Here is a 24,966-nt window from a genome sequence, read left to right as displayed (position 1 = left end):
TGCATAGATATAAATATGCGTACATAGAAAACCCTGCCATTGAGATGAATGAGAATGCTAACAGCTCTTTTCAGGTATTGCAGACCTTTCTGCCCTTGTCAGTTAAAGATAGATTTGCTTTGGCAGTGATTCATTCTGGCCAAAGTAAAGATGCAGCATTTTTGACCTTAGTCCAATTTGTCTTCGATGACTGGAAATTTCCCGCTGTTAAATCTCGCACTTACGTTCCTGAATATCGTCTGTTTTCGTTTTTCAGCTCTCTTACCAAGAGACAGATTGGTGAAGTAAGAGCAGCTGTGAGTGTGCGTCTGTGTCCAACTGCCTCTACTCCTAACAGGACAGAAAGATCTCTTGATTAAAGGCAAGCTGTGTGCTTTTGACTTTATTTAATGCCTGTGTGTGAGTGTGGAGTGGGAACGGGGTCCGTGAGTTTGTGTTGCAGGTGGTTCAGGGCTGTGTAATATTACAGAGGAAGTTAGTGTGCGTGTTCTGAGAAGATGAGACTGACAACTTTGACTTCTGCTTATTTCCTCACTGTAATTAGTAAATCCTTACAGTTTTTTCGAGAAAGAGGAAAAGATAGTGAGAGAGAAACCGAAGAGACAGCTAACTAATAAATAGGCCCACCCGGGGCAGTTGAAATGGAGACAGTTAAAAGGATTTAATTTTACAAAGTGTTATGACTCAGCAGATTTAATTAATAAAATTACATAAGCTGATTAAATTAAAGTAATTGCTATAGATAACTATAAATATATAAATATAATACAACTTTAAATATTTTATTTTTATTATTATATACATAATTATTATAATAATAACAATATATGAATATAACATTTTTATATTAATTTAACATTTTTAACATTTAGAAAATGTTGTATTTTAATCACATAAAAATAAATTATTAGTTTAATCATTTTCAATAGAATGTAAACAATAACAACAGAAAATGTAAAAAATAAAGAAATTAAGAAAGAAATAAAGAAATAAAGAAAGAAATTACTGAAGCTGATTAAATAAAAATGAGGTTAAATCACTTTATTTTGAATTTATAAAATATAAAAAATATATAACAATTAAAATAAGATATATATATATATATATATATATATATATATATATATATATATATATATATATATATATATGCGCAAAGCATTTGTTTGTTTGTTTTTTGTTTCATTTGTGTAGTAATATTTTATTGTGATTATTTTAATTGAATATAATTAATAAAAACAAAACAAATTAAAAAATTTTATTTATTTATTTTTTCAGTTTCTCTTAAATTCCAAGACTTGTCAAGTCATCAGTTATGACTGACAGAGAAAGGAAATAAATTCAGAATTGTATTATCTTCTCATTGCATCCTTGTGTTCTATCTTCTGTAGATGATGGATGTTTATTTTGATTGCTCAGATCCTTTAATAGAGCTTGACTCGACACCGGATTCCATCCGTCATCTTCCATTAAGACTCAAATTTGTCAGAACTAAAGCTGTCGAAGACCATTTCAGTAAAATAATAAAATAAAATAAAATAGTGATGAAAGTGTTCAAACAGGTGAATCTCAAACCTCGTCAGCTTTGATCTGACCCCCTCAGAACAGATGCTGATGCAGTCAGAGGTCATGAACCCCTGAACCACTCCTGCCCTACAGTTCAACCTGGCCTGAAATGCATTTACAGTCAGATTTTCCAATAATCATTCAGAAGACCATTGCAAATATCAGTAATAAGATATTTGTGTGTGTAATCATGTGGTTTATATTAGTGGAACCTACTGATCTCATATCAGATACAGACTTAGTGTTCATTAATAGCAGTGGCATTGGATCTTCGTCCACATTTTATCTCATTTTGTTTATTATTTTTTTATGTTTGTATGAATTAAATTATTTAACAGAATTTTAAAACATTAAAATAGGTTACTTGGAATAAAATAATCATTAACTATAATAAAATTAAATAAAATTAGCATAGTATGCACTTTACACATAATGTATTGCATACTGCATACGTTATACCACTACAGAAATTCTCTATATTTGTGAATTGAATGCGAAAATAAGGAAATTAGCAGACTTTATTCTGAGAATTTGAGATCCTCCTGTATTTTTATCTGCTTACTTCCATAAGTGTGTGCTTGTTTAGTTTATAGCTGGCAGTAGTTCTGCATTCAGCTCTAATAGAGATCTTCTGTATGAAAACATTCCAGATGTGGAGTAACGCTCCTCTTCAGATAACCTGACCTTATAAGATCATTTCTATACTGTTTTTCAAAAGCTATATGAGCTGTTTGGCTTGGGCCTGCTACAGATGATTGCATCCATGTGTGTGTGTTCGTGTATGTTTATCTGCATAGTTATGTTTGGAGACATAGAACTTAGAGCAGAACCTGAGACAGTTTGACAAACAGTAAAATGCATTATATGTTGTTCTTTTTTGGGATTGCATAAAATAATAAATGAAATTATGGAAAATTTAAAATTCATGCTTTAATATTCATAAATAATCTTTAAATGCAGATTTTTTTGAAACTTTCTTGTGTATAAAACAATTTTCTTTATTTATTTTCGTTTTCTTTTTCTTTACTTATTGTTCTATCCAGAAATGTCTCCCTCGTGGCCTGTGATCTTTCACTTGCTAAATGTAAATGCTCTCTCTCTGTTCTCTTAGCTGATTAAAGGATCCGCTCAGGATACCTCCTTTATTCTTTTAAACAAAGCTTTTTGATGCCTGCAGCATATGTTGCTTCCATTCCTCATCGTCCTTATTGAAATGAAACCCAATCGCTTGTTTTATAGTGTGAGGGATTGACTGACAGCATGACAGTTCTATAGGTTTACAATACGCAATCCACAGGATTACATTAAACACTCTCAGTAAAGCCACTTCAGTCTTTCATAGCAAAGGCTGTATTTCAATGACCAGATGGGACATACAGCACTTCTCACAATGTACCTCATTTCATTACACTTTCATTTTTGCATTGATTAGTGTTGAAGAAAGCATGAAACAAATACATCAACTTATCTGACATTTTCTAAGTCTCTTTGTTGGCTGAACACTTTCTAAGTCTCTTTGTCGGCTGGACGTCCCACACTGATCTGTAATAAAACATTTGTCAAATCAAGTTGCCATCTGTCAAAATTTATTTGTTTCTTCACCTTATTTTCAGACCAAGAAAAGGTAATATTTGAGAGTTTTTAAAAATAGACTTTTGTGTGTGTGTGTGTGTGTGTGTGTGTGTGTGTGTGTGTATATATATATATATATATATATATATATATATATATATATATATATATATATATATATACTATATTATTTTTCATTCAGTCTAATGAATCATTAATTTAATCATCTAATGAATAAAATGGCAAAAATAAGAAGAAATATATTTATACAATTCATCATAACAGTTGATGATGTTCCCTTATCTGAACTTTTGTATATTTTTGCTGTAAAAGTTTCATTTTAACTAGCATTTGCTTATCTTTCATCTGATATAGAAGATCACTTGATGCCGCTGGAATGGTTTTACATGTTTGAGGAAAGCTGCTAATCTCCTGCTTGTACATTTGTGTCATGTCTTTCATTGCACTAGAGCTGAGAGCTTTGTCTCCAATGGCGGCTTATTAAAAGAACCCTCTTAAGTATGTGTCCTTCCTCTCAGAGGGCTTAAGACTCTCTCTCGAAACAAACTTTTTAGATAAAAGCTACGCAGAGGGTTCTCGTGGAATCTGAAGGGGTTTGTGAGAGCTGGTCCTAAAGCAGGGACCTCCGAGAGCACGGTCTGATGTACCACAATAATCCAGGCTTTTCTAGCAGCATGGGTCCACTTTGATCAGTGGAGATTTCACTGCCTTTGCTGTTGGTCTCTGACCCCTGTAACTAACACGACGTGGCTCGGCAAACTTTCAGAACTTAAATATTCACACACACTTGGAAGACACGCACACAGTTAATGCATGGAAAACCATCTTGCAAGAAGAGTGTGTAAGCTGTCTCACTGTATTTTCAGAATGTGTTTACACTACTGATCAAAAATTTGGAAAAAGTAATATTTTTATTTAATATAATATTTATTATAATGTTGTTGAAAGAAGTCTTTATGCTTACCAATGTGACATTTTTCATTAAAAATATGGTTAAAAAAAAACAGTAATATTGTCAAATGTTATCATTTTGATTTAAAGGAATTGTTTTCTATTTGAATCAATTTTAATATGTATTTTATTCCTGTGATGCAAAGCTGGATCAGACATTACTCCAGTCTTCAGTGACATATTACTAAAGAACTTAACGAAAGAAATTACTAAAGAAATTAACACTCATATTCAGCAAAAATGATCAAAAGTGGCAATAACGGCATTTATAATGTCTCTTTTTCTATTTCAAATAAGTTCTGTAGTTTTGAATGTTCTATTCATCAAATAATCCTGGAAAAATCTGCATTATTAAGATTAATACATATTACAATTAATACCTAAAAAATTATTACATTATTATTATAGTAGAGCAGTTTTTTATTGTAATACTATTTTACAGTATTGTTTACTGTAATTTTCAAATCAAATGAATGGTAAGCATATTAATTAAATAAATAAATATATGAATGTATGTCAATATTGAATAGTGTAATCTTCAGCATATCTCAAAATCATATATTCAGTTTTTAACTGTTCATTAGAATTTTGTTACATTTACATGTACTTGCTGCGTTTAAATTCTGTTTTAGTCTTTCATCAATACAAGAATATGAATAATCCTAACATCCTTGGATTTATGCTAAAATTGATGTCTGCAATAAAAATGGTATTGTAAATCATAGTATAGTAAATGGTAAATGAATTGCCCACAAATCATTTCACAGAACCTGTTAAATTACTTAAGTGAATCAATAAATACTGTCAAATTACATTTCAATTGTTTTCTATTCTATTCCCCAGTCTCTCATGTCCACTCATTTCTACATGTTTTATGAAATCCTCATTCAACCAGATGTTGTTGATTCATTATTCTCTGGTGATATTGAGGCAGAAGGATGTACTGTATCATCTGAAAGCCAAGCTCTGATCTCAAGTTCATCCGCTGGCTTCCCTGCTAAACCATTAGCGCAAGAACCTGAGAGTACCTCACCTTGGATGAAACTTTTTTTTTTTTTTTTTTTTTTTTTTTTTTTCATCGTTTTCTTCTCCAGGGAATGGAAAAATGACAGATGAGAGAGATGAAATTAAGGGGCTCTGTTCTTTAATGTTTCTTTGCCCTCTGTGTGAATAAATTATATGCATTTTTTTTTTTTATCTGGAGGGATGTTAACTTTTCACTGGCCCCGATGCTTAAAGTGCTAGGTGGTTTCCGCCAGGCTCGGACTAACCTTCTGATTTATGCCGGCCTGCTCAGAATCAAAAGCCCGCTCGTGTTTGCACACACACACTGTGTGCAGGTACAACAAGAAAATCCCTGTTAAGTTGTCTTGTGGCACTTTGTCGAGAACAGCAGCGGGAACTTGGGGAATGTTACGTGACTTTGAGAAGCCTCTGTGCAAAGTGCAAACGAAGGGGGCAAATGAAAAAACGAACGAAGAGCCGTTCTTCTGAAGTGGAGCCAGACTCGATGGCTCCCGTGAGGCACCTCAGGGGTCAGCGGAGCAGGCTCAATGTTATCATTTAACCTGTTGGGTTTGTTTAAACCTTGACCCCTAACAAGGAGCATGGCCATCGGACGGCGAGCTTGCGTTAATTTGTCTGTGAGGAAGCTTGCTTCCATGACCACATGAAAGCGAAGGAGGTGGAAAAAACTTTGAAAAGATTTAATCTTTATTTGTCAAACTATTTTATTTTTTTGATTGCTTACATTTTTAACACAATAGTGCAACCGTTGTCTGAAAATGTCTTTCCAGACTCAAAGCTCACCTGTTTCTCTTTTCTATTTTCACTGTATCTGAGCAGGACTGTGGCCTGGTGGTCAGACCAGATCAGCCCTGCGGTTTGGAGCTCATTCCAGGTACGAGATCTTCAGAAGAGGCCCAGGCCTCACCTCGGCCTTGCCTCTCAGGAGATGAACCTGGTAGGTTTACTCCAGGTTTTGATCATGGGCTTGTAGTAAAGTATCTGGAATTTGAATCTGAAACTTGCTGTAAGATTTACAATCCCATTCTTTTTTGCATGCAAGGTAGTAAGTCAAACCGATTTTGTTACAGATTTTTTGTTTTGTGGACAGATGATACATTTTCCACATATTTTTCCTCCTGGATGAAAGATGATGTTGGCCCTTAAACCATATATTTCATTTGCAAAGTAGTTCATCATGTGTTTGGCTATATTAGCATGAGATTCACGGTTTATTAGCCGCTCCACTAGAGGCTGGAAAAGTGCTAGTGAACTCCAGAGTTTGGTAATTTATGTGTCTGCTTTTACAGTGTGACAACGTACTGATTCATTGCCTGAGTTGAATCATTGCTCAATTATAAGGTTAGGACCTCCATGCTGACTTTATGGCTGAATCTAATCACTTCAAACAGGTTTCTGAGTGAGTTGTTTCTCTGCAGGTGTCAGTTCTGTGAGTGTGTGTTCAGCTGTTTAGATTTAAGACCATCATGTTAGGGTTCAGAGGACGGTTCAGTCAGTGCTACAAAGGTAAAAAAGCCTTCCTCAGCAGGGTAGTACATCAAAGTCAGTGGCAATCTACTTTAATTAACTGTTAACAATGTTTGTGTGTCTATCGGTGTGTGTGTGAGAGAAAAGATCCAATTAAAAAGAACAGATTAATGGCAAAAATATGTATATATGCCACAAATAGAATATTACGCCATGTAAGAGACTGTCTGAAACTGGCACAATTAAGTAATCATGTCTAGCTGGAGTTTCCCACCTGATTCAAGTTTTAACATACAGCTGTATAAGACTTCATTACTTCTCAGAGATTCACTCCACTATGAATCACCTGTGAATGCTGTAATTTGAGTAGATGCTGTCATGGAAATTTAGTATAATGCACTATAAAGACACAAACTATTTGCTGTCTCTGTCAGGTCGTTGGGTCGTCCCATGCCTGAGCTGTTCAGACAACAGGACTTGCGATTGGAGAGAGGTTGCCTGGCAGCCCGACAGCTGTTATCACCCCTTGCTGGACCAACCTCAGTTGAAAACCTGCATGATGGGCCGGAAGGTAAGGAACCACAAATACTTTAAAAATGATATCAGTGCTTGGTTACCCTGTATTGTCAGCAAGAAGGTATAAAACCTGTCACTGGGACTGTATCCTTTCAAAAGTTATACTGTTGTACCTTATTTATTTCTAAGGGGTGCATATTAGTACCTCAAAGGTACATATTAGTGCCTAAATGGTACATATTGAAAAGGTGCTGCCCTAGAGACTGCAGGAGCTTTTGTACCTATATTTTTCTGAGTGTATGCATCATCATCTTATGACTTAAATGGCATAATACATATTTTACCATAGTAACTTTAATAAACATTTTATGCAATGCTTAACAGATCATAACTGTTAAACAAAATACATTCCAAAAATACAGTAAAATTGTGAAATATCACTACAATGTTTAATCTATTTGAAGATATTTTAGAAAGTAGCTTATCCCTGTGATAACTCCAGTCTTCAGTGTGATACGATCTTTCAGAAACCATTCTAATATAGTGATTTTTTTCTTATTATCAGTGTTGAAAACAGTTCTGGTGCTTAATCATTATTTGGGGATTGTGATAAATTTTTGTCAACTTTCTTTGAGAAGGAAGATTTTAAAATTAAAAATCTTTTGTAATGTTATAGATGTATTTACTGACATTTTTGACAATTGAATGCATCCTTGCCCTAATAAAAATATGAATTTCTTAAAAACAAAATAATAATAAATCTTACTGACCCTAAACCTTTAAACGTTAGTGTAAATACTTTTTGAGGCCACTATAAATTTGTTTAAATCTTCAATATTTTAATAAATCATCAATGTAAGTTATTATAAAGTGTTTCCAGCAGTCAGTTTTTCCTGGATTTGATGTAAAAATACATTTCGTCAGCTCTTCTGTATGCAGCTGACAGCTTTGCCATATGTGTATACAGTACTGAGGAATAAATTAAAGGCAGGCACCTCAAATAGCAAATGAGCAGCTGTTTATCAGAGATTAACAGCAGGTGCTGAGCTTCATCTACAGCTGAGCTCACAGTAGCTGCATGATTCAATTACACTGCTGCTTTTATAAATGTAAACATAGGTATAGTGTAAATTCCTAAAGAAAGAATGGGGGAAAGGTTCTGAAGAAGAAAACGTATACTCTCCTGTGTTTGGTGTCAGATTGATTTATTGTAATTTTTTTCTTGATGTGTGATCTGCACACCTCCTGTGTTTTGGGTTGTTTTTTAAATTAATGCTTAAAGCCCAGCAGGGGTTTTCAAAGCTGTGTGTGCCAAGCCTACAGTCTGTTCCTGTTTCAAACGCTCCCTCAGCGCTCATCCTCACAGCATGACTCTTTCCACCCTGTCTCGATTTAAGACTCGCAAGATCAGATCTGACACAAACAAATGGCCACATTACACAAGGGCCCGAGCTCTCGCTATAGACAAACCACAGCCCTCTGACTGCGAGCCCATTCAACAGGACAAGAAGAACTCTTCAGGAAAGATTGTTTCAAATAAAAGAGCTTTAGATTGTCAAGGTTTAGAATTATATGCATGAGTTCGTTTCATGTTAAATCCATTTTTGCAGTCTGGAGACAGCCTTATGTATTGTATGGAGTTCACATTATCTTCCCATACTTGTATACTGTTACAGTTCCTGTACAAAACACATTTTTAAAGAATTGTTGTACAGCTATTGAGATAAAAATAGAGTTGAACAAGGATAAAAAATAAATAGGAATATATATTTTTGGAACTTTAGGTTTGGAGCAACTGCTGACTTCTTCTTGTTGAAAATAAGCGTCCTTAATTTTGTGAGCATGTCTGTAGACCACAGTGTCAGCCAATGCATGCTCTCGGAGATCTTGTGATTCAGACTGGCATTCCTGCCAGCTTCACTGCCAAAAGCGCGCACACACTCTTGTGAAGTGCTTCATGGCAACTGTGATCTGAAAAGGCCATGTTGTATCTTTCGCCCTTATAATGACACAATTGTTATTTCATTTCCTCATGTTTGTGTTATCTGTAGTCTGTCCAGATTTAAAATCTACATACATATGCTGTATGTACCACATCCATTATATAATATTTTACATTCTTTTTGTTTTGTTTTTATTTGTAAGATTTATGACAGAGTTATACTCTAAATATGCAGTATTCATAATAAAAGTGCTTGTAATTCGTAATATTTGTGAACATTAGTTAACTGCATAAGTTCACATGAACTGACAATGAAATATATATTTTATGTATTAATCTATTGATTATCCTTAATATCAATTTTAACATTTACAAATACATTATTAAAATCAAAAGTTGTATCTGTTAATATTATTTATTAGAACATGAACTAACAATGAATATAAGTTAATAATATGGACAAATGTTTAAAATGATACACAATTACACGAGATGTAACTAAAATCAGTGGCCTAGAAAAAGCAGTTTTATTTTATGCAAAAGTAGGTCTTTTATGGTGGCAGCCACATTAAGGTCACGTGACCAGCTGAATAATAAATTGATATTTTGTTTTAAAATTTTTTTTGATATCATGTACCGTTCAAGAACATGAATAAAATCTAGTAAAACACATAGATTGTGTCTTTTAAATTAATGATTGTGTCTATTGTGCATATAATTCTGGACTTGACAAGAATGGGTTTAAGAAACCAGTCCAGGAATTGATTTAACCTGTTTTAGTCTCACACCATCTAACATACTGTAAACGCATGTTTTCCCTCAGGTCCTGTTTATCGGTGACTCCACCAATCGAGGGATGATGTTCTACCTGATGGAGAGGGTTAACACTACTCTGGAGGACTGGGACAAGGCCCACGACACCATCGTCTACCACAACCTGAATCAGGGCAGAACCATTGCCAGCTACTCCTACTACCCACAATTCTGGCTGCCGAAGGCCCAGAGACCCACTTTCCAAAGAGCTCTGCAGCAGCTTCTAGAAAGGTCTGTGTATGTGCATGTTGGATGATGTTTGTCTCCATGTGGCTGTTGATTACACCCATTAAGCTGTGAATGTGCGGGTTTGGTGTCGGTCTAAAGTGGCAAAGGCCTTGTTAACACACTAAATGACTCTGGCAGTGTGTTTGATGGTGGGATGTGGGCTGCGTGTGGTTGGGAGGCCGTGTGTCAGATCAGAGTATGTCAGCAGGGATGGTAACCACTGCTGGCTCAGCGCGCCGTTGATCTCACACAGCTACTGATGTGGGCAGAGGGGTAGGATATGCTGCACAGATGTGATCGTGTGTGTGTGTCTGAGTGTGTTGTAGTGTACATCTGTTGAGGACATGTGTTTGGGGAGCTGCTTGAATGATCTGACGCATTTTGTTTTCGCTAAATTAAATTAAAAAGCTGAGTCGAGGCCGAGCTTTAAGTGTTGAAATATGTATATGCACTAAATTAAAAATTTAATTGAATTGTATTTAGCAGATGCTTTTATCCAGTGCATTCAGTGTGTTCACGGGGAATTGAACCCCCAACCTTTCGCTTGTTAACGCAATGCTCTACCACTTAAAAATGGCATTACCATTTAAAAGTTTGGAGTTAGTAAAATCTATTTTTTTATTGTTATTAAAAAAAGTATAACATTTATTAAGAAGTGATGCATTAAATTGTTCAAAAATACCAGTAAAGACTTGTATAATCTTTCTGTTTCAAATAAATGTTGATCTTTTGAACTTCACTAATCAAACAATCATTTAAAACTTCACAAAAAAATAAAAAAAATAGCAGAACAACTGTTTTTCAAGATTGATAATAATAACAAATATTTCTTGATGCTGACAAATGCTGAAAATTCATTTTGCCATCACAGGAATTAATTATATTTTAAAATATTTTTTTAAATGGAAATCAGATATTTTACATCGCAATAATATGTCTTAGTATTACTTTGTCTTTAATACTTAAGCCTTGGTGAACATAAGAGGCTTCTTTCCAAAACATTACAAAATCCCATACTTATCAAATTAATAAGCAGAGTTTTGTTTGGTTAAAAAAATTTGTACAGTAATTTTTGGTACATATTTCCACTTTTTTACTTGAAATAATTGGACAGTTTATGCTATGGATTGTTGATTATGTCTTAAGTATGTGCTGTTGATCTTTAACCTCTTCTCTTCACTTCCACTGGGACAGGTCACGACCCCTGGAGAACTCGCCTCAGACGGTGCTGGTCACTGGAGGGGTGCAGTGGCTGAACCTGAACCATTTGAGGACCATTAAGCAGGTTTTAGGGAGGTAAACATGTTCCCAAATGCAACACAAAGCCAGCCTGTTCATTATTAGCTTGACTCAACCACAATTTAATGAGCAATGTTCTAATGGCAAAGGCTTTTCTTCCTTTTTAAAGTTGCTGGTTTTGTTTTATGTAGTTTAAGAATCTTTCTAAGTGGCTTTGTATGTTTAACATAATTTCTTTAACTTATCTTCAAGAGAGGGTCTTGAGAAAATTAGGGTGGTGGTGAAGTCTTTAGGAATGGGTTTCCATCTGCCTGTGGATGGTATTCGCTCCCTTCCACTGGTAAGAAACAAAATCTGTGGGTTTGGTCTGTTTACCAGCTATTCTTCATTTTCACTTTATCATTTATTTATTGACATCTATAAACTTTGTCAGCCTTTTTGTCTTCTTACATTGGTTCTAGAATGGAGTGCAAGAAGTGTATAATGTGAACAAGAATATTCTGGAAAGTGCCAAGCATCTTGGATATGAGGTCATTGACACTCTCAGTATCACTATGGGTCGTTATAGGGAGTTCCTGCAAGGACGATGTGCCTGCCATTTCCATGAGGTACAGAGCAAAAACATACTTGATTCTCATTGATACTGTACAAAATTAACACAATTATTCACTTATGTACTTTTGCTATTTATATTTTTTTAGATCCACATGTCCATTTTTGTGACTGAATCAGTTCTACTGTTCATATATTTGGAAAAAAAAAATCCTGCTAGAAACACTTTTCCAGCCTTCCAGCCCCATAAATCTTTTAAAAGAGAAGCCATTCCTTTTTTATCTCACCCTTAAAGTGCCTGGCAGATCAGTGAATGAGTAATTAGCAATTAGGCGGGTTTTTATTAGCCAATAAAAGGCAGGTTGGGAACAGATGTATTAGCTTGCTAAGTGTGTGAAGTGGTGGTAAAAATGCCAAACCAGCTCACATATGGGACTGATATCACTGTAGATCTGGAAAAAGGCCAGCAGATTTAGACCCTGTGATACATAACATCCTGGTCTTTTGCTAAGAGAAGAAGTTGCATGTTTTTTTTTTTATGTGTATATATATACTCTTTATACTTTTCAATGTAATTTTGTTGTCTAATGTTCAGAAGAAACAAGCTCTTAACGTTATGTCTTTTGTAGAGCAGGGAGCTAATAAGAATTGGCAATTTAAGAGGATATAAAACCGAAATGTGATAAGAGTTAGATTCCTAATTTAAAAAATGTGTCCCATGTCAGAGAACAGAGCCACACACAGACAAGCAATGTTATTTGCTTTGCTTGATTGAAATCTCATAGTCCCTGTGCAAAATAGAATTGAGTAGCTTCAAAAGAAATCAGATGTGACCACTAAATATGTCTGTTGTTTGCAGGTCTATAAGCTTCCCTTTCCCACAGCTTCTTCCCAAAGTAAGCTAAAGATCTTAAGTGTTGGTGGAGAAAGCAGGAATCCGGCCAGTGAACAGACGGGGCCTCAAGAGCACGAGGAACCGCCGTCTCAACCTGACGTGTCCTACCACGTAAAGGGACCAGTGAACGCGGTGTATTCTGAGATCCTTCTCAGCAGGATATGTGTGAATCACGCCGTCAAAGGGACCATTCACTAACAGTGACAAAAAGACAATTAGCGGCGGGTGACCCTTACCTGTTCGTGTTTTTCAGGTGTGTGTGTGTGTGTGTCTGTGAATATGTATATGTGTTGAGAAATCAATTTAAAAGGGCTAAACTATGCACACCGAATGGTCTGGATCTATGAATCTTTGAACCATATGCTGGGTCAAAGTGGTAAATTGGAGGACGAGTTAGGTAGGTGTCTGTTTGCACATATGTGTTTTTGTATACAGCGATCCAGATGGAATAAGGGGTGTGAGGGGGGACCTCCTGAAGACCTGCCAAAATGACTTTGGCAGCTGTGGCTTAAGGGCAGGAATTGGCTACGGTGCGACACTGTAGAGAAATAACAGACGGTCACACGGTCCCTACAAACAGCCTTGCGAAAGCATTCCTACAACGCTTTTCCACAATGCTGCTACTGCTGAACCACGGGCTGAAAACGTTCCCAGTATGTTTCGTGGCTGCTGCGGAGTGCCTTTGATCTCACCTTGCCTCACATTGTATAGTTTGTGGAAGTTTGGGCGAAGTTTTGAAGTCTAGCTTTACACCGCCTTTCCTTCACATGCCAGGTTCACAAGTATTTATGAAGTATTTTCTATGCCAAAGGTCTTATGAAGTATATTGTATGTTATAGTATTATGGTCTTATGTTTCTCATACATTTATTTTTCTACCAGTGTTTTCCAGCGTCTTTAATAAATAATCAGTGTAAAATGTTAGAAAAGATGTTTACAAAAAAGAAGATATTTATACTGTTTTGATGGTAAACATTTTTATATTGTTGCTGGGTTTACTCTAAATTGCTGGAATGCATGATGTTACATTTGTCCATAATTTATGTTTAACAGGAAGTGGCTTGTGGAGAGAGAAAATTAGTGGGATTTATTTGCAATATCCCATAAAATATATCTTCCCACCAGTTGTTAAGCTGAGCTCAGAATGGTCACGAACGCAGTTTCCACTTGAACTGCAACAAATTCACATGAAACTATGAGTTGACCTGTAAATATTCTGCAGTGCGTGAATAACTCTATTTTTGATATGTCCGAATTTTAGAGTCAGTGATTTGGATGTTTATGAAGAGCTATGCTGTGTCGCCTGTGCATGAAATTATTCCAACAATCACATTGAATATCACTTGTCATGAACAATTAAAAATTTATATTTTCATAATTTAAAACTCAGTGCTTGATGTAGTTATCAAATGTTTTTGTCTTAGATTTAGTTTGATTCTACCATGTGTCAAATTCTATTGACATGCTGTGTTCACGCAAACAGATTTAAGTTTATATATATATATATATATATATATATATATATATATATATATATATATATATATATATATATATATATATATATATATAATTTATAACATTGCATTTTAAGTTTATACATTTGGGATTTTTAACATTTTTCATTATTTCTAGTTTATAAGCAAAATCGAGGTCCCTTTTAGATCGAAATGAAACCAAATAGTTGCTCACGTGCTCTTCATAACGAGCTTTTTCATGCGGTACGTTGATGAGGAGCGAGTTGGTATCACTTTATTAATGCTTATAAAACGTTTACATATCACAAAACATAGTTTTTACTGTACAGTTAACTCTGTCGTTCGCAACAGTTTGTAGTATGTCACACTAACACAATCTTCAGCAGACTGCGCCCGAATTTTACCGTAAAATTTAATATACAACGCCTAACGTTACTTAATATGTCGGACGTTTAAAAGTATTACATTTTTTACAGTTATCTTATAAAATTCGACGTCTCTGAATGTTATTCTTTAGTGTGAACACCGTGTGAGCTAAAGTGGCCTAGGCTAGAATAAATTAAACAATTTTTTTTTTTTTTTTTTTGCTTTAAAATGTTTTATGTTCTCTAAGCGTCTTTCTCTATTGTCCTGAATTTTATTTTAATCTTGGTTTCAAAATATTCGTTAAACGCTAAGTTAAAACTGCTCCGTTAGATACTCAAGTCCTTTTTATCCTTAACAGTCATTTCAGCAGCTCACTAGAGATTTTGTGAGGTTGAAAGAACCCTGATTCTTTCTGCTCATCAGTCGCGCTCGCTTTGTGCTCTCTCACCGGCCTCCAAGCCAAGATCTGCTTGTCCAATCAGTGCTGAGAACGGTCCATCTTATGAATATTAATGACAGGTTCGACCAATCACTATGTGGGAGTGCTTCACAGGAGAGCCTTTAGTTGCGCGTTTTCCAACAGCAGCATATAACTGTTCGTGTCTATTTGAGTTTGTACTGATGGGGAAGGTGACTTGTTGGAGGTTGGACGCCTTTGTTCGTACCTGCGACTTAATGGATACATAAAAGGGACATTTGTGGATTACATAAGCTAGATATTAGATGCAGTGGACCGGTATGAATCGTCTTTGTACAAACATACAGTTCGGGACTTGTTAAATGAATTGGACATGGATAAAACCGGTTATGGCATACATGCAGCTTACCATTTATTCTTTCTGTGGCTCACAGTTTGCCCTCTTTGCTCTCAGGGAAGTTGGATGTAAGTATTATAAGTGCTATGTTGTTTTACTGTCAATTAATGTTTGAATAAAAATGTTTGAAAATTGTCTCCTTTTCCTCGGGCCTGGTTATGGCATTTCAATCCAGGCCGACAGGAGAGGAGAACCTCTTCTGATATTTGTGTCACACTACTCCGCATCACAGGTGGTTGGGCATCACATCTGTTGGAGTGCCCGAGAAGTTGGGTTGCGCGCATTTGCCCCTGTCGCACAAGCAGAAGGAGCTGTGCGCGCGCAAACCGCACCTTTTGCCGAGCATTAAGGAGGGCGCGCGCCTGGGCATCAGCGAGTGCCAAACGCAGTTCAAACACGAACGCTGGAACTGCTCGACCCGACGAGACCCGAACGTGTTCGGCTACGAGCTCACCAGTGGTACGCATGTAATGTATCATACTGAAACAAGCTTAATTTGAATGTGCTTTAACTCAATAATCCTGATTTTTGATTAATTTTCTTAATGAAAGTTAGTAGTAAAGTTTGACCAACGCGATCAAATAATCACGAGACACAAAATATTAAGATGGTACTAATACTGTCAAATAGTTTTTATTGAAAAAATAAAATCAATTCATGTAATTTTAAGTGTCATTTAGCGAATTTTGATATTATGACCAAAAGAATGATATTATGACCAAAGAAAACCAAAGAAAATAAAAAGGTTAAATTATTTATTTGGTGTGCATTAGTATCATAGGATTTTCACCTTAGTAATTATGGTAATATGTCTAAAGGCAGAAAAGAATTATTTTAAATATGCATGTGGTTATTGGACACATCAACAAAAATAATCGGTATTTTTACTTGTCATGAAAAAAATTTGTATGTATTCTGTAATATATACTGAAAGATCATCACTTTGTAATTGTTTTTTAAGAATCTAAATGTTTTTCTTAATTGACTGTGAATCCTATTTTTGACCCCTTAATGACCCTTTTGATTTGAAATGTTTCTGAAAAAGATGATTTGAATTTGGAAACTGCTGTGACATCTGTTTTGGGTTAACCATCTCTATGCTAAATTTGCTATGGTCTTTATCTGGCTCTGAATGTAATGCATGCAGGATTAGAGTGATTGCAAAACAAAGAGAAAAACTGAAATGGTAGAACTTGTTGTTGGATTTTTGTGAATCCATTCCTAAAATTTGCCAAAAGTTTCTCTTCCAGAGCAGTTCAATTCCAAAATCAAGTTAATGCAAGGGGTACAATAATTTGATATAGGTCTGATTTCATGCATCCACAACCAGGGTTTAAAGTAATTTTATAGGCATCTCAATATTGGGTCTATGCACAAAAAAAAATTCACCATTTAGATTTACTTTCAGAAATTAAACTGAATTGTTTATTCTTCTATTCTATTCTATTCCTGTTATTTAGGCTTCTTGCTTTAAATGTTTAGGTCACCTCTCTTGAAAGTAACAGCAAAGAGAAAAAAGGAAAAAAAAATAATAGGCAGATATTTTTGAGAAATCAAAGTCAAATCAAAGTTAAAACATTATCAACTAAATTTAATCAAAATGAGTCTTATAATTTAAATGTAATTTTATATAAGCTATTACAGTTCGCTTTATAGAAACTACATGCATTAATTGATCATCACTAGATGCCCATTTAAAACTTAATCTGCATAAAGTGATTATTTTTTTTTATTAGGATCTGCAATTAAATGTATATATTTATTGTAAATAATATTTAATCAGAAACTCTAAAAAGCACAGAACGATTTACTTAATGTATTAAACGGTCACTTAAAAAGTGTTAAAAGGATGTTAAGAATTTTTGCTTCATCTGTTCTCACAATAAAAAATAAATTTTATAGTTTGATATCAGTGTTTCTCTGTATGAATGTTGATAACATTCCCAGACTCTGATACTGCTGCCCTGAGACCCTTATCACAAATGTCCTTCTGTGAATCTTATATTCTCTTAATTTTTGGTTGTTTCAATATTTCTAAGTACTAAACTTGCAACGGCTAATTGCTTAAATTTTTGTTTTTTAAGGGACGAAAGAGACAGCGTTTATCTACGCAGTCATGGCTGCCGGCCTGGTTCATGCAGTCACTCGCTCTTGCAGTGCAGGAAATATGACCGAGTGTTCGTGTGACATGAGCCTGTTGGGCAGCGGTTCGCCCACGGAGGGGTGGCACTGGGGTGGGTGCTCCGATGACATTGGCTTTGGGACTTCCTTCAGCCGTCGCTTTGTTGAAAATTCAGTAAAAAACACATCAGCCCGTGTTGAGGACACCCTGTTCACTATGAACCAACATAACAGCGAGGCTGGAAGACAGGTGGGTGACAAACAACTCAAATCTTTAAAGTACTAGTTAGTGACTGCTCACTTTTTCAACAGCCTCTGCATTTTTTCCCTTCATTTTGCCAACAGGGATTTATTATGAAAGCATAAACTACAATCCCATGTAGTATTGCAAATGATGCAATCTGATCTTTTTTTAAATCTCTTTAAGAATTATGAGTAGTTAAATGTGATTTTTTAAAAAGTTGAAATCACACTGACATGTCATTTCTTTAAATGGCTAATATTTTTTGCCTTTCCATTCATGTCTTGAGTGATATGTGAAGCTAAAGCATCAGTTTGCATATGATTGTGCTTGTCTGCTTAAAAAATACAGCAAAAGAGCTAGAAATAACTCTTAATTCAGTGTTTCCCTGTATAGACACCAATTCACTCTAACAGAAGAAAATATGAAAAGTGTGATGGGCATGAAAATGTCTGTCCATTACTGCAACATTCATAACACATTCAAGTTCTTGTGATTTTACAGCCTCCTTTATAAACCGTCTAATCTCCCGTTTCCTCAGTCACTATAAGGTTTTAAGCAAGTCTACTAACTTGCATAACTTTATTACTAATATGCAATTACTATTTAAAATATGACAGTTTTCTCCAGCAAATTAATCTTTGACTCGTTCTGGTTGACAAGAAAAACCATTTCAAAGCATCAAAATAAGAACAGAGATAGTTACGGGCTGTTTCAGCTCTGGCAATTTGTCGATCAAATGAGTTACATCTCCCCACATGTTCTTGATTCATGAGAAGCTAATGATTTGAACCGAATTCCACAGCTTTGACTGAAGAACACTTGTAAGTGTTTGGAGACCCTAACCCTAAAGTGGTTGGAAACCACAGAGGAGCGTTTAAGCGAGACAAAATTTTCCTCAAGTCAGCGAAGGGCCCCCATAATCCTTCACCCAAACAAATGATCCTATTTCATGAAAGTCGTCAGCTAATAAAATACTCTGCTTTCATGGTGCAGAATATGAAGGGATGGGAGAATATAAAAGCTTTATCCAAAATTATATAGTCCCTGGAAATGTGGTTTATTGTGAACCTAGGTTAACTCTCGACGACGTTTTTGCCTGAAATCAAGGAAGTCTGTCCAAATTGCAAAAATGTTGGAATGCTCAAATCACAGTTCACATGTCTGCATACATTTTCTAGAATAACAAGATGCTTTCCCAGCTTCTATCTGTTATGGATCAGAAATATAATGATCTCCGTATCCTCTTCCTCTACAGGCAGTGGCCAAAACCATGTTGACAGACTGCCGCTGTCACGGTGTGTCGGGTTCGTGTGCGGTAAAAACTTGTTGGCGCACAATGGCTGCATTCGCGCGTGTGGGCGCCTACCTGAAGGAGCGCTACGAAAACAGCGTTCAGGTGGTGGACCGATCTAAGCGTAAAGTGCGTCGTAAGGACAAAGACCATCGCCACATGCCTATTGGCAAAGAAGAGTTAATCTTCTTCAACAAATCGCCCAGTTACTGTTTGGAGGACCGGCGCTTGGGCGTGATGGGCACCAGGGGCCGCAGGTGTAACAGAACTTCAGCCGGGCCTGACGGCTGTAACCTGTTGTGCTGTGGGCGGGGCTACAACACACACGTGGTACGACATGTAGAGCGCTGTGAGTGTAAGTTCGTCTGGTGCTGTTACGTTCGCTGTCGCCGCTGTGAGACGATGAACGACATGCACACTTGCAAGTAGAGCAACTACTTGGGGAGTCGTCTTGTGAGTGGAAGTGGACCTTCCTTGCACTTTCAACCCAGGTGGGCCTATACAAACGAGCCTGTTGACAAAATATCCACGGCAACCGGCAATCCAAAACCAGGGGGAAATTGTATAATCCATTTTAAGTCCATATGCATAACTCTTACCATGAGCTTCAAGTGGAAATCAAGCCATTTTGTATATAATGACTGTGGAATATAACTGGAGCATAAAGGGAACTACGTAAAATACTGGGAACAGCAAAAAAAAAAAAGTGTAAATAGATGCTTTTGTTTGGGTTTGAATTGAAGGGTCATACGGTTAATGATGAATTATAGTGGGAATTATATAGATAATTTAAAAGATATTTTTGATACAATGTTTTATAGGTTGCAAAAGAGAATCCCTTAAAAAAAGACAGAACGAATTCCCTAAGGATGTATTCTGCAATTGTAGCTTTCTATTTCATGATTTAAATGTACATATTAAATTATGAACAAAGGACTTATGCAATTTAACCTCATTTGAATTGATCTTAAATAAAGTTTTTTAGAGACCCTGTACATTCTTTCTGCTTGTGACTGGTGAAGTTTCTTCATTTGTTCCTTCCCTCCTAAACACATAATCACGTATTATCCAAAAGTGTAGATAATGGATGTGTTCTGCAGTAGCAGCTTTAATGATTTACAATCTAAGTATTTCAAATGAAGAATCATGGTTATTGTCTTTTTTGTGACTGATGTTTGTCTCATTCCGTTCCTCTCAAATCTCTGAAAGAGTAGTGCTTTGCTAGAAGCAACAGAGTTGTGCCAAATACCATGGCTGCATTCTCTTAAACAGCCCTTAAATGCTAATTCAAGTGGCTCTTTTATGTAGCCACATTCCAGCCAACAGGACAGTGACGGTTTATGGCAGAACATATCAGAGTGACAGAAGGAGAAATTCCTGTCAGTTCTTACACATGCTGGGAACTCTATTAAAGTTGTTGGAAAGTCTCACTCACGTTGCGTTCCGTGATTTCACTCTGAATGTCTGCTTGTTCATTCTCATGTGGTTGTATTTACCGCTGAGTGCAGTTGCATCAAGCTTTTTTTCAGTCCATGAACAAAAATAAAATAATTCGGATTATTCTCCAGACCGACTCTCAAGCCAGTTTTATTCAATAAATGATTCCCTTTTGGAAATATTGCCATTTTCTCACTCTTTAGTTCCTCCAGAAGACATTCATGCTATTAGTTAATGAGACATTTTGACCTAAAATTTCACCTTAGAAGAGATTTGATAATAGAACCTTCTCATCTTTTATCGTATAGCTTTTACTTGTCTTCTTTTAAAATTGCTTATCCCACTGTTCTATTGTTTATTTTTGTTTTTCTTTTGTCTTTGTCAAGCCCTAATTTACCAAGACAAATTCCTTGTACATGTATACATACAGTACTTGGAAATAAACGTGATTTTGACCATTTTGGTCAATTCTGCACCTTGTGGGCAGTAAGACTTGCATTAATCACTGCAACCCTCCAGGAAGATTTTTAAGAGCAGCGCTCAGCTCTTCAGCCCTGGAAACCTGGTGCCAACCCATCCAGGGCAGATATGCAGGCAAAAGGAGTCCACGTGGACACATCTGTTTTCTCAGACGTAGCCAACAGCTCAGGTGGCTGCCAGCCTCTTGGTTTCCTCAGTGCCTTCTTTCAACCCTCTGTTTCTCTGTAGTATGTGTTTAATGGTTAAATCACATGTGAAATTAGATGATTTGTCAAATCTGCTGTACTGCAATATTACCTTTTCAGGTTTTGTTCCATCATTGCTAATGAGCTGTAACATTTTATTATTCTTTTTTAATGTTCTGGAAGTGTAGTTTGGTGAGGAAAAAGTTTTTTTTTTTTTTTTTTTTTTTTTGATCAGTTTTTCTGAGTGTGCGTGATTGAGTCGAGACTTTTAATGCATCACAGTGGGTGGTGCGACCGCATGCACACAAGCACAATGTGTTTTGGATGTTCATTTGATCCACGCTGGCCTTTGGAGACTAGGGTCATCGCCCATCCCGATCATCATTCATCTTTTGTCTCAGTATGAATGATCAGTTATGTTCATCCAAACACAGTATTAGATTTGAAGCCAAGAATCACGTTTTTTTTTCAATGGCTCATCCCTGCATGCTCTATGAGTGGTGCCATGCTCTGTACGCCTTCCCAGAAGTCTGTAGGGGCTCGTGGCTCTGTCTGGTTGTGTTGGTTAAGGCGTAAGATGGTTTGGATTGGCAGCACTGTTTTCCTGCCAATAACTGTTGCTTAAATGTCAAAGATTCCCACAACTGCTGAAGAGCCAATGTTAAGATTCAACACACGTCTTAGTGCTCGTTCTGCCTTAATTCATTCTGTATGTTTTCTTTGGTTCTTTCTTACGATCTCTCACCATATTGCTATGAAATATTTTTTTAAACAATTCGTCCTACAGTTGAGATTCGTTCTGATCCTATATAAACTGGACTGACTTTTCTTGTCATACATATGGGGGAATATGAACAGAATGATTCCATCCGTCAGTGACATGATGGGATCTGCCTCCCTCTGGTGGAGTCACAGAGTCTTGCCAGAGAAGACCACATAAATCAAGTAAACCCAAAAAGAGTTTTACGTAGGATAATTTTAATCTTATAAAACCTAATGTATTAAGACCTCTTAATTAAACCTGTTGCACACAATTCCTTCTGCCTCTTGATTGATAGTGTATACTTTTAGTAAGTAAAATTCAGCTTAGTAGCTGTATTCCTATATTGTGCTCCATTTCTTTTTAGGTTAGTGTACAATTTGCCTTGAAGTTCAAATATGTGTTATTGTTTATATATATATATGTGTGTGTGTGTGTGTGTGTGTGTGTGTTAATTTTAACACATAACACATCAGCGATTGATTGTGCATCGATCATTTAAAGTATGTGTATATAACGCAAAAATTGTTGCACAACCAACACAAAGCAAATGTGGAAATAACAACAACAACAACAACAAAAAAATGGAAATCAGAACATCCCTGTGTTTGGTCAACTGGAATTTGGTCAAGGTCAGTTTAAGAATTGCAAAGCAGACGAGTGTGAAATATGCATATGTACATGAAAAGTGTCCTAAGAAATCTCTTTCAAAACTCCAAGCCATGTATAAATGTCAATTACAGGAATCTTCTGGTGAGTAGACCCACATACGTTAGTATATTGTAAAGTACATTGTGTTCTTGTGGTTGGCGTGTAAATTATAGTTTAAATGGGATAAATACGTGTTTGATTTTTTACAGCTGGTTGGGATTCCGTTCAGAGCAGATTTCAGAGAACCATTTCAAATAGGTTTTGGCATGTAAAAACGCCAGTTGAGCAGTGGTCATGAAGTTTTTCATTTGTTTTCCTAAGCAGTTGGGGAAAAACAACAGTGTTTATGCACTCTCATGATTATAAAACATACTAACCACCTCATAGGCACATATATATTACACACACACACACACACACACACATGTGGTCTACAAGGAATTCCTTAGTATGAAAGTTCTGGAACTATGAAAGGAAAGTCATGATGCAGCAAGACATACAGGAAGTGTGTGTGTGACAGGGTATCTTCACCTGACCACTTGGCTTATTTATGAGTGAGGACATCCTGTGATTCTTCTGCCTTGAGCTCTGTTTATTCAGAACACATACACACACCAGCTTCATCACTCCTGGAAACTGACCAGCTTCTTCCCAGCTTTCTAGCTGCATTGCACCGGCACTATTCAGCAAAATATTTGTTGATTGGTCTTCATAATCGTAAACGTGTTGCATCAATGGCAAAGAAATCAGGATTTTTCTTCACATCTCTCCTTGATGGCACCGATATCTATTTAAGCTTGTTTATGCCACGAAAAAACATAACAGGTTATTGTGACTTTATCTCACAATTCTATTTTTTTTATCACAAAATTTATGTATCACAATTCTGACTTTTTGTAGAAAAAAAAATCTGAATTGCAAGATATAATCAGAATGTAATCTCTCAATTCTGAGAAGAACAATTCAAATGGTGAGTTATAAATTCACAATCATGAACAAAAGTTAAAATTTTGATACATAAACTCATAATTGGGAGAAAAAACTCACAATTATCTTTCTTATTTTTTCATTTTTTGGATTTTTATTCCATAGTGCAAACACGCTTCCATAATGATCTCATTGCCACGCTGAAAAAATAATTTTTCATTAGTCATTAATCAGCATTTTTTTCTGGTTTTCCAGTAAAAATATGTCAGCATCTTTCAAATGAGAAAAAAGGAGTTGCAAAATCAAACTAAAATTTCTCTATTGGCATTTTTTTTTTCATTCTTCTTCTTTTTTTCTGGCTTTTAAACTAAATTCATCTGGACTGTGTTAGAACATCATTCTTAAAACAAGAAAAAAATTATTTTAAAAATAAACCATTTAACCATTAAAGGTAAACTTAAATATTACTTGTGCTAAAAAATAAAAATATAAATGTTTTATTTATTTTACAGTGCTATTGGGTCTCAACACAACACCAAGCATAATTATTTTCTCTATTTAATGGGTTTCTCTGGTATGTTTATGAAAAAGTGATAACTGCATATGTAATTTGAAAGGGACTTATGCATTTTCCTGAAATTTCAGGGGAAGGTGTCAACTCTCATGATGTTGCGGTACAGGAAGAAGAGAGGGAGGAACTGTTGAAAAGCCTGAAGGCAAACCTGTGTGGCCACAGTCTGGTGAAGGACCTCAGAGAGCCAGAAAGAGTGCGAGAGAGAAACTGAAAGTAGAATTACCATGAAGCTCATCTTAAACTCAATCTGTGGAGGTCTGATCCTACTGCTGGGGACTGAGATACTCTGTACAGCTGGTGCACCATCACAGGTGAGACTCACAGAAACACTCATGCAACATGACAAGTAATGTGGGTGTTTATAAGTGACATTATATTGATTTTAACAGTTATACTGCAAGATAAAACATGATTTAACATGTTAGTAGAGTAGAATTAATAGAGAAAGCAGTTTGATTTAGTTTTCTTGCACTGACACATAAGCTTTCCAAGTGTAATCAGTTGAACTCAGTCTCAAATTAAAACTTGCTCTACTTTTGTTTCCTCTTTACATACTTTGTCAGCCTAAAACAAAAACATGCGGTTCTCTTTGATATTAATGTCCATATCCATTCCCAGGGATATTTTCTCTGTATTTTGCTCGAGAATGTTTACATTTCTGCGGTTGCAGTTGAAAAATGTGGAAAATGTAGCACTTTAAGAGACATTATGCACGCAATTCTTTAGTATCGTCTGACATGCACAGGGGAATGCCGCATAAAATAATCCTGAGAGTGTTATTGTTCAGCAATGAAGGTCATGAACGAATCAGGTAAATCTCCTTGGAAAATCAGTCAATATGTAATGTGTG

At 35.9% G+C, this 24,966-nt stretch overlaps 3 protein-coding genes across 6 annotated transcripts in view; all 3 read left to right on the top strand.

Moving 5' to 3' along the window:
* Positions 1–14,176, top strand: part of LOC127976549 (cadherin-like and PC-esterase domain-containing protein 1) — a 45,236-nt gene extending 31,060 nt beyond the window's left edge. Inside the window, exons 15-21 of the mRNA XM_052581047.1 lie at positions 5,956–6,073; positions 7,038–7,174; positions 9,885–10,105; positions 11,297–11,398; positions 11,594–11,681; positions 11,803–11,949; positions 12,753–14,176. Of these exons, the coding sequence (XP_052437007.1) occupies positions 5,956–6,073; positions 7,038–7,174; positions 9,885–10,105; positions 11,297–11,398; positions 11,594–11,681; positions 11,803–11,949; positions 12,753–12,986 (1,047 nt within the window). The 3' untranslated portion in view covers positions 12,987–14,176. The remainder of the gene's footprint in view (positions 1–5,955; positions 6,074–7,037; positions 7,175–9,884; positions 10,106–11,296; positions 11,399–11,593; positions 11,682–11,802; positions 11,950–12,752) is intronic.
* Positions 14,177–14,378: 202 nt separating this feature from the next.
* On the top strand, positions 14,379–20,532 carry LOC127976544 (protein Wnt-16-like). 2 transcript variants are annotated; one of them, XM_052581021.1, is made up of 4 exons: positions 14,379–15,514; positions 15,679–15,905; positions 17,531–17,817; positions 19,067–20,532. In XM_052581021.1, exons 1-4 carry the CDS (start codon positions 15,423–15,425, stop codon positions 19,529–19,531), a joined length of 1,071 nt encoding a protein of 356 aa, XP_052436981.1. In that variant the 5' UTR covers positions 14,379–15,422; the 3' UTR covers positions 19,532–20,532. The 2 variants fall into 2 exon arrangements, with proteins under 2 accessions (XP_052436981.1, XP_052436991.1); XM_052581031.1 differs by having other exon boundaries at positions 15,622–15,905.
* A 3,728-nt stretch (positions 20,533–24,260) lies between these two features.
* stab2 (stabilin 2) overlaps positions 24,261–24,966 on the top strand; it is a 30,231-nt gene continuing 29,525 nt past the window's right edge. For all 3 annotated transcript variants that reach the window (XM_052580987.1, XM_052580980.1, XM_052580971.1), the window contains exon 1: positions 24,261–24,427. In XM_052580987.1, coding sequence (XP_052436947.1) covers positions 24,341–24,427 — 87 coding nt within the window. In that variant the 5' untranslated portion in view covers positions 24,261–24,340. The remainder of the gene's footprint in view (positions 24,428–24,966) is intronic.

This window comes from Carassius gibelio, chromosome A4 (genome assembly GCF_023724105.1).
Source record: "Carassius gibelio isolate Cgi1373 ecotype wild population from Czech Republic chromosome A4, carGib1.2-hapl.c, whole genome shotgun sequence".
NCBI classification, from domain to species: Eukaryota; Metazoa; Chordata; class Actinopteri; order Cypriniformes; family Cyprinidae; genus Carassius; species Carassius gibelio.
Note: the sequence above shows the minus strand (reverse complement) of the source record. Positions and strands in the feature narration are given on the sequence as shown.